Genomic DNA, 10,914 nt, shown 5'->3' on the forward strand with positions numbered 1-10,914 from the left:
AGCCATTATTTTCATTTGAAGAGAGATCTTTAAAGCAATTGGGATTATGGGAGTGACTGTATGTGGTCATCATTTTGAAAAGATAGAAATGTGACTTTATAATTGATTCCACACTCAAAAATAAATAATTATAGAGATTTATTGTGTCAACTTTTTTTTTTGGCCAAAATTTTCTCCGAAGCTATATAAATCGTCGCAAATTGTATTATGATTATTTTTTTAAAAAATTTGTTTCTAATGAGTTATATTTATAATTACAGATTTATTTAACAATTTTAATCTGAAATTTTGTTTATTCACATTAAATGTATAAACATTAGTTTTATAAGAATGCACATAAATATTTCCATAATTTATCATTAGTGTTGTTTATATATTTATTTTTTATTTAGATTTTTAATCTGGGCTAAATTAACACTACATTAGTGTTATATTAATAAATTGTAATTATATATAGGAGAATATTTGAAATAATTTTTATAGTTGATAATAAATTTTTACAATAAAAAAATTTGAAAGGTAAAAGTCGACAATTTGTAGTTCTAGAAAATAAATCTTATTTATTAAAAAAAAATAAACTAAAGTATTAGTGTATTTAGCATCGTATAGTATAATTACTTAGTATTAAGTCACATTATTTAATACAATAATTTTTATAAAATATCATAAACGATTATGAGAATAAACATCAAGGTAACACTAAACATCAGTAGGTCATATAACAATATTTACTAGGTTGATGCACGTATAATTAGTTTTCTTTTTAATTAAGTTCAATAAGGTGATATTAAGTGCAATACATACACATGTATGTTTATTTTTTTTTAATTAGGTACTATATTTTTTTATTTAACTTTTGAACTAGAGTTTGAGATTTTGATCTTTAAGAAATATTTTAGCTATTGCTACATTGGTGTGTCATTTGAATGTGATTATATATATATTTTTAATTTTTAATTTTTTTTAATTAGGTAACGTATCTGATAATGCATATATTATAATTTACTTATTTTTAACCAAAACTCACATAACCAAATTTGAGTGTGTCTATATATAAATTAGATTCATAAATTTAATATAAGAGTTTTTTATTTACAAACTTTACGAAAAATATTGTGTGTGAATTCAATTTAAAATATAAAATAAATAATAATAAAGTTAAAAAAAATGATTAAAAATATTTATAATATTTTAAATTTAATTTTTTTTATAAAATATTTACATATTTATTTTAATTTAAAGTTAAACCGATAAATTTAAAAATAAGATTAAAAATATCAATAATATTTTAAGTATCTTAAATTAAAATAAAAATTTATTTATATAATTTTTTAAAAAATATATATATAATAATATTATACAATTAATAAAGAATATTTTGTGAAGTAATAGGATATTTTGTTAAAGTTAACATAAAAACCAAGAAAATATCGTTAAACTAAGAATTCTGCTACATAGCCCCACTTTATATAAAATATATATAACAAAAAAACATACACAAGTGCAGTATAAGTAGCTCTTTATAATTTTTTCTTTCTATTTTTTTAATTTAGTAAGATTTCATGTTAATATGCTAAAAAAATATTATTAGACACTAATCTCACTTTTGTAATAATCTCACATCAATATATATTTATATAAAGGAGAGTTTAAAAGTGATGATGTGGCATGTCATATTTTTTTCATAGTATTTTTACTATTTTGTGAGAGCTTTAAGTTTTGTCTAATGAAAAAAATCTACTAACTTTGTTAAAAAAAAAACCCCACATTGTGTTAGAAGTAGTGTGGTTTTCTATATCTAAACTATAAATAATTTATACTTTGCCACTTTCATTAATCCAATCATTATTATTTGCTATAGTGTAGAAAGTATTATAGCAAATAAATATTTTCTTAGTATGTTATTGTTTTTTTTTTTTATATTGGCAGCTAAACCACCTGTACTTTACGGTTTGTAACACTTAACCACAAAAACTGAATTTTTGGTGGCTAAACTACCTAAACATTGGTTCCGTTTTGCTTTCACTACTACAAAAACACCCTTTAGAGGCGGTTTTTAAGCCCTTTCAGCGTCGGTTTTCGCGAAATTCGCTACCGACGCTGATCAGGGCGACGCTAAAGGGTTTATATGAACCGACGCCATATATACCCCTATGGCGTCGGTTATTAGCTAGGAACCGACGCCATAGGGGTATATATGGCGTCGGTTCCTAGCCAATAACCGACGCCATATGTGGCGTAGCAACCGACGCCAAAACTCCTCAGATTTCAGTTTTTTTTCATTTTTTTTAATTTAATTATATTATTTTAATTTTATATTTATTAATTTATATATTATTTAATTTAATTTAAATTACATATTTATTTAAATTTTAAATTACATATTTATTTAATTTAATTATATATTAATTACATTTTAAATTAAATAGTAATTAAATTTGGGTAAAAACATAATTTGATTTCATAAAAGTAATTAAATATTACACAAACATGTAAAATTAGTTAAAAATATTAATAAGTTAATAAATCTAACTACAAGTTAATCTATAAAAATTACATAATGAAGAAAAATTCTTCGACCTTTGAACCTCAATCGTCACCGTGAATCACCGCCATCAATTGTTCGATCCACTTTCGCTGTAGTGGTAACAATTCTGTTTTTGGATCGTATTGCTTCTTACCCCCAAACTGTTAAAAAAATTAAAAATTTATATTAGTTTATGTATATGTATATTATATATTTGTTATTATAGAATTTATATACTATAATCAATAATTAAAACTTACAGCTTTTTGATCTTGTATGTAACGGTTGGGGTTGGCACGTGCGACGATGTCAGTGATATATTTCAAAACATAAAAACCGCATTCTTGGCTTTTAGGTTGTCTTGGACAGTTTGCTTGTGAAATTCCTTGCCACGGGCCAAGATACTCATGTGCGTCCCCTATATACATGAATGCCCTGTTTGGGAAAATTATATTAGCATTTCAATTCGTTAGTTAATTTAAATTCGTTACATAAGAAGTCATTAAATTATTACCTTCCGATCATTTGTTCTATTTCTTCGGGAATTGGGCAGCCTTTTACAGGGTTTAAATGGATAATTTTTCTTGGCGCAACCACCACTAGCGTCCAATGCATCCTAGAAAATTATATTGGAATATAAGTAAGATAGTATAAAAATAATTTGAAGACATAATATAGAAATGAACAATTAGCACTAAAGAATTTAATAAAGTTTACCCGATATTCCAAGGAATAAAGAACATTTGGTGGTTGTTGTTCATTAATGATAACCAATTAGCCAATCGTCTTGCCGCATCGTCAAAAGGCCGACTACGTTCTTCATCGTTGATCCCATACCTTTGTGAGAAGCTGCGGGTCGTAAAACTTGAAAATTTTTCTCGTACCGTTGATGCTCTCCCATATGTGCCTGCCAAAAAAAGTGTTAGTGCCTTATAATAATTTAACTATAATTTGATATAAGGTTAATTAGATTAAAGAAGAGTATACATCATTCCAAACAGCATTCCCTGGTTGCCGATGTAGTTACACGTAGCAACTCGTCGCAAATCCTCTCCAGATAAAATGATCTGGGTACGCGGTGCAATGAATCCTCGGGGGACAGAAATTGTGATTATATCACGTTTATCTTTGAGCCTTAGGAATTCATGAATCATCCATTTTAGCGAATTAGGGATCAACGCCATCTTCTCTTCCGTGAACAAGTCATCTTCCCGTGCACCACGGCTTTGTGGAGAAAGCATTGGAGCTTTCCCCTTTGACGCATCACGTCTTGAGGGCGGTTGAGCGAGTGGACCCTAAACAAAACAGAACATAATATATATATATATATATATCAAATTTTATCTAAATTCTACCGAAATTTCGGCAGCATAACGGTTGTAATTGAATGACCCCAAAAATTTTGAACATGGCTGTATAACGACAAATAACACATATATAACAGTAGTTTGTTCATCCATCCCACCGCAGCACATATATTCGCAGAACCTACTTCACTACGGATGAATATTGAAGATATTCAAACTCCACTAATCATTAATAATTAATTTCAGTTGAGAAGTTACCTCGGTTGTTAAAATTAAGTGTTTAGGCCAAGGAAGGAACATCTGGTACACGTCCCTAACATATCTGAACTCTTCAATTGGGACTGGGATTTCAGCGTCCTCTTGCAGGATTTCCGAAACCATGATCCGAGCATGTGAATCATCGTAATCCTGGCAGTGAACTTTGATCGTACCCACATGCTCGTACAAATACCCTCGGGCCACAATATTGTCGATGTTGTCAGAGCAGAGATGTACTTGCTGATTAAGGGCCGCATGGTCATCAAAATTGTATAGGATACCTTGGTCGTTGAGGGAAATGAACTCCTCAGCATAAATTTGTGGTTGTACCTCATCCTGAGGAGCGTATGGTTGTGGAACATACGCCTCAGAATGTTCTGCACTACGATATAATCGTTTCAGTCACGGAATCAAAGGCATGTACCACATCACTTTTTGGGGGATAAGTTTCCTATTCTCCTTACTCTTGTTTACTTTATGGCGGGATAAACCGCAAGTCGGGCAATAATTCATGTCTGCATATTCCTTACGATATAAAATGCAATCGTTCGGACATGCATGAATTTTTTCATACTTCAATCCTATAGAATTTAACGTTTTTTTCACTTCATAAGTAGATTCCGGAAAGCAGTTGGCAAATGGTAAGATATCTTTAAAAACAGCTAAAAATTGAGTAAAACATTTATCGCTCACTCCATTTTCTGCTTTTATGTTGTAAAACTTTACCATTGTTGGTAATCTTAGTTTTTTACAACCATCGAACAGAGGTTTATCAGCATCACTAAGAAAATTATCGAATTTCTCAGGATCATTAAGAAATTCCTCCTGTGCTTCGTTAAGCAAGTCCAATGGATAATCATCGAAATCATTACCCTCGATATCATCTACCCCCCGCTTTCCTAATGGATATGGATCATTAGGTAAATGTTCGCCATGGTAATACCAATTAGTATAACTTCTATTGAAACCTCGTAAATACACATGGTCCTTAATCATTGTAATATTCCCTTTAGATACATTACAACAATCTACACACGGACAATGAATACGATCGTGATTTGTAGAATTCTTTAAGGCAAACTCTAAAAATGCATCGAACCCTACTTGAAATCGCAGTGTGTCTCTCTCCTCACGCATCCATGATTTATCCATAACAAAAATCCTATCCAAAAAAATTCAGTATTTAGTAACTACTTATAGCTAGTTACTAATTACACAATGTAACTAACTAAGTTTCTCACAATTTATTCATATTAATTTATAAATTACTCAAATCCTCGTTTTAGATTAGTTCATATTATTAGGTTGTTTTGTTGATTAGAATGTTATTAAAATGTTAAATATTTTTAATAAATAAAATTGAGGGGAAAAATTTTTGGTAAAGCAATAAAGGTATTAACTAATATTTTCCTCTTTTAATTAACTTTTGCTCTTTATTTTCTTTGAAAAATAAAAATCCACATTGAACCTCTCAAATGAAAGAAAAAAAAAATAAAAAAAGAAGGATTTTATATGTTTATTTTGTTAATTTATTTAGTAACTAATTATATCTAGTTACTAATTACACAATGTAACTAACTAAGTTTCTCACACAATTTATTCATATTAATCTAAAAATTACTCAAATTTTCGTTTTACATTAGTTCATGTTATTAGGTTGTTTAGTTGATTAGAATGTTGGTAAAATTAAAAAGTTTACATAAATGTGAATATTATTATTTTTTATGTGACCTAACTTCTTATTACTATGTTATAATTAACTATATTATGAATGGTTTTAGTAAGATTTATCCTAATTCTACAGAAATTTCGGCAGCATAACGGCTGTAATTGGACGTTCCCAAAAATTTTACAAGTGCCTAAAATAACAAACAAAACAGATAAACAATACAAAATTAATCCACCCATCTGACCGCAGTACATGTATTCGCAGAACCTACTTCACTACGGATGAATATTTAAGATATTCAAACTCAACTAACATGCATTGATAATTAATTATATATTAAGAAAAAGTTAGTAAAAGTATATACCTATAATTGCAAGCCCAAATACGCTACACACAAAAGTATGCCGAACCCCTATAATATAAAGAAATACAACGAAATTACAAAATTCATTATTTCATAACTTATAACTAGTTATAAAAAATTGTAACAAGTTACTTAGTTACTAAATTATACATACATATATATAATCAATTATATCTCACACTATTATCTCAAAAAAATAAAATTATATCACACACTAATTCAATTTTAAAATTTTTATTTCTAAACTAATGAAATCCCTCCAATGTCATTTTATTCAGAATAAATATATATTGCAAAATATATATAAAATACAATTACAAAATTTATTTTCATAAAAAATATACACACACTATATACACACACACAATATATACACACATTATATACAAATATTCAATAAAATATACAAATACATATATATACTATACATTGTGGTATAAATTATTACCTAATAACCGCAATCCGACGACCACCGTAAAAAATCCCAACACTATACACATAAAACACAATAATATTACTAATAAAATAAAAAAACTCAAATAATAATTTACAAAAACAAAAAATAAAACAATATACATAATACAATAAGAATAGAAGCAATATTTATACCTTAAACGAGGTTGAGATTGAACAATTGCTCAACAAAAATGGGTGGCCGGATTTCACACCCAAAATTTACTATTTGGGTTCGGATGACACTTTTAGAGGCTAAAAAATCAAAACTTTTTAGGTGTATGTTATTAAGTATCGAAAATGGAGGATTTTAAAAAAAAAATGGGCTGAAATGGTTGAGAAATGGGGGAGATATGGTTGAGAGAAGATTGTTCGGCGAGGGTTTTTGCTGGGTTTTTTTCTCTCTGGTTTTTGCTGGGTGGGGAAATGGCTGAGTGAAATGAAGGAGGAAGACGAGCCATAGGGTTTATTCAGAGATCGACCCTATGGCGTCGGTTCCTTCATAGGAACCGACGGCATAGGGTACACGTGTCAGGTTTTCGTGTACCCTATGCCGTCGGTTCCTATGAAGGAACCGACGGCATAGGGTATTTCAGAAAAAAAAAATAAAAATTAATTTCCAACCGCCTCTAAATGGTATAATGCAATTTTATACCTACGGTTTTTATCAAAAAACCGCCTCTAAATGTCAATTTCGAACATAGCGGGTATTTTCACACCCTTTAGCTTCCCTTTTTATAAATGGGGTTGAAAAAACTGCCTCTAAAGGCTAACATTGTAGTAGTGTTTGCACAGCTCCAACCAAAAAATCACCGTTAAGTGTCACGGTGGACTTGTCCACGTGTACACACTTGTACACGTGGCAAATTTTTAGTGGTCCACGTAATTTTAATTTTAAATATACTAAAAATAATTTAAAAATCTAAAAAAAACATTTTTTAAAAATTTTAAAAAAAAAAAAAAAACTTTTTTTTCTCTTTTTCTTTTTCTCTTTTTCTTTTTCTTTCTCTTTCTCCTTCTCTTTCTTCTCGACAGAACCCCCTAACCCGACCCTCCATCTCCGCCCAGCCCCAGATCAACAAAACGTCGGTCATCACGCGAGTCACCAACAGCAACCGAACCACCTCCCTCCACCTTCAACACCACCATTACCTCCGTTCACCTTGTCAGCACCCAAATCGCACCAGCAACTCCATCACCACCTTCGACTTAACCCAGCTCATAACCCCAACCCAACCTCAACGAATCAAGAGGGTGAAAAAGAGAAAGAGAAAAAGATTTTCTCGCAGTGATCAAGAACCTTAGACATAAGGTAATAAGCGTAGAAAGTGACCATCCCCATTACCGTCAAGCAAAGAAACCCAAGTCCCCAACCCAACCCTCTGAAAGCGTACAGCAAAGTCAGAATCGTCGGTCCAACAATCGTCGTCGTAAGATGAAACCTGGCGTGCCACCACTCCCCTGTTCACAAATTTCAAAATCAAAATCTAAACTTTTTTAATATTAATAAAAAGAGAAATAAAAATCTCACCTTTGGATTGAAGAACGAAGGCTGCTCTGGCATCGTTTTGACGGAATGTTTTGTCGGTTTGAAGAAGTGAAGGAGAAGTTTCTGCCATTTTTGGAGAGAAATGCGTAAGAAGGTTGAGAAGGAGAAAGAGAAAGAGAAAGGGAAAGAAAAAGAAAAAGACAAAGAGAAAAAGAAAAAGAAAAAGAGAAAAAAATATATTTTTTTTTATTTTTATAAATTGCTTTTTTTTTTTAATTTTTAAATTATTTTTAGTATATTTAAAATTAAAATTACGTGGACCTCTAAAAATTTACCACGTGTACAAGTGTGTACACATGGACAGTCCACCGTGACACTTAACGGTGATTTTTGGACGGAGGTGTGCAAAGCAAAACGGAACCAGGGTTTAGGTAGTTTAGCCGCCAAAAATTCAGGTTTTATGGTTAAATGTTACAAACCGTAAAGTTCAGGTAGTTTAGCCGCCAATATCCCTTTTTTTTTACTAATTAATAAGATTAGTCTTATTCAATTAGCTATATATTTTTAGTTTTGTTTTAATATTATATATATTTATTATTTATATATTTTTTAGTCATATAATAATTTTATTTTAATGTCACGTAATTTAAAGTTAAATATTTAATTCAAATAGTGTGTTTAATTTTCAAATAAAATATTTTAAAAAAAAAAACAAACGAACAATATAACACAATATATAGGGAAATTTGTTAAAATATACTTAAAAATTTAGACTATTCTTTTAATATACCACATTTAAATAAATACTCTAAATATTCTCCAAACACCCTAAAACCCCAAAATTACCCTTATAATTCAAAAGCTCTCTTCACCCACTCTCTCTGTCTAACTTCCCCCCCTCTCTCTCTATGTTATTCCCATCCAGCCCCAAACCTTTCAAGCCACGACTGTCACGAGCTCTGACCGACCAAGACGACCCACGACCAAGAAGACCCATGACGACTCGCGACGACCCACGAGAAGCACCCAAGACAACCCACGACCACCGCATTTTTTTTTTTCTGGTTTCTGACCCATCTAGCGCTTGTTTTCTGCATTTTTTTCTAGTTTTTGACGATGTCGCAAAACATCGCTAGATGTCGCGAAATCTTGAAACATCTCTAAATGTCTCCAATTCACAACAATGCTTGTTTTCTGTATTTTTTTTCTGATTTTTGACGATGTCGCGAAACATCGCTAGATGTCGCGAAACATCGCGAAATCATGAAAACATCTCTAAATGTTTCCAATTCACAACATCGCGAACATCATCGCGAAACATCGCTAAACATCGCTAAATATCGCAAATCATCACTAAACTTCATCCCTGACCTCAGATTTGTTCTATCATTGCAAATACATCGTTAAATATCGCAAAAACCTGGTAAACTAGAAGAAAAAAACGCAAAAAACGTGAGAAGTTTTTTTGAAATGTAAGGCGGCCAAAGAACACTAGCTCCGGTGATGGGTCGTCCCACTGGTAGAGTGTGTGCGTGTGTGTGGTGTGAGTATCCTAGAGAGAGAGATGGATGTTTGGTTTTTATTTGTTTAGGGGTAAAATTGGATGAGAAAAATTGTGTAAGTATATTTTACATGATGCAAAATATGCTAGCATATTTTTAGTGGATAAATTAATTTTAAGCATATAATATCAAATTTCCCTATATATAATCAATATCAATATATTTATATAAAAGAGAGTTTAAAAGTGGTGAGGTGGCATCTCGTATTTTTTTTTATAGTATTTTTACCAATTTGTGAGAGCTTCAAGTATTGTCTAATGAAAAAAATCTACTAACTTTGTAAAAAAATCCCACATTGTTTAGAAAGTAGTATAGTTTTCTATATTCAAACTATAAATAAGCTATACTTTGTCACTTTCATTAATCCAATCATTATTATTATTATTTCCTATAATGTAGAAAGTATTATAGCAAATAAATATTTTCTTAGTATGTTATTTTTTTTTTTTTTTGGCTAATTAATAAAATTAGTCTTATCCAATTAGATATATATTTTTAGTTTCATTTTAATATTATATATTTTTTATTCAAATAATATATTCTTTAATAATTTTAATTTAATGTCACACAATTTGAAGTTAAATATTTAATTCAAATAGTATCTTTAAGTTTGAAATAAAATATTTTATTTGAAAAAACACACGAAAAATATAACACAATATGTATAATTTTGTGAATAATTCAATGTTTATATTAAATACTAAAAAATCAATCAATCATCAATATCTATATCTATATATAATATAAAGGAAAGCACAAAATAAGTTTAGGTGGTATCTTAATTTTTTTTTTTATTTTATTTTTAAAATTTTGTGAATTTTTTTGTTTTATTTAGAAAATAACTACAAAAATACATGGAACTAAATGTCCCACATTATTTATAAATGATGTAGGCATCATCCATGTAGGTTATAAATATTATTCCTTTTATGCTATATTAATTCATCCAAAAGTATTTTTGTTTATGGGTGGTTGATTAATTTCTTACCTTATGAGTTGTTATTATTTTATTTTTAATGTCTTATAGTTTTTTATCTTTTATCTAATATACATTTCATTATTTATATTTTTAAAAGTAATTATTTAATAAATATTTTTTTTATAAGTTTTTTATATTTGATGTAATATATAATAATAATAATATATAATTTATTATGAATTAATTTTATTTTAAGATTTTATATATATAATTCTATATTTTTATTAACCCAAAAAAATATTCAAACTAAATTATTTTAAATGAAACTAAACATTATTTTTTTTCTCAATATATAAAAAAAAATAT

At 29.2% G+C, this 10,914-nt stretch overlaps 1 protein-coding gene across 1 annotated transcript; it reads right to left on the bottom strand.

Moving 5' to 3' along the window:
• Window positions 1-2,353: 2,353 nt before the first annotated feature.
• On the bottom strand, window positions 2,354-3,204 carry LOC133029229 (uncharacterized). Its single transcript, XM_061101712.1, has 3 exons — window positions 3,042-3,204; window positions 2,788-2,962; window positions 2,354-2,688 (listed from the first exon to the last, which is right to left on the bottom strand). The coding sequence occupies exons 1-3, from the start codon at window positions 3,140-3,142 to the stop codon at window positions 2,590-2,592; spliced, it is 375 nt and encodes a 124-aa protein (XP_060957695.1). The 5' UTR covers window positions 3,143-3,204; the 3' UTR covers window positions 2,354-2,589.
• Between the last annotated feature and the right edge of the window lie 7,710 nt (window positions 3,205-10,914).

This window comes from Cannabis sativa, chromosome 7 (assembly GCF_029168945.1).
Source record: "Cannabis sativa cultivar Pink pepper isolate KNU-18-1 chromosome 7, ASM2916894v1, whole genome shotgun sequence".
Classification (NCBI taxonomy): Eukaryota; Viridiplantae; Streptophyta; class Magnoliopsida; order Rosales; family Cannabaceae; genus Cannabis; species Cannabis sativa.

Coding starts and splice junctions, on each gene's coding strand:
- LOC133029229 (XM_061101712.1), bottom strand. CDS start 3,142: ATGCATTGGACGCTAGTGGTGGTTGCGCCAAGAAAAATTATCCATTTA. Junction 2,963..3,041: donor ATAGAACAAATGATCGGAAG/GTAATAATTTAA, acceptor TTTCCCAAACAG/GGCATTCATGTATATAGGGG. Junction 2,689..2,787: donor ACATACAAGATCAAAAAGCT/GTAAGTTTTAAT, acceptor TTTTTTTAACAG/TTTGGGGGTAAGAAGCAATA.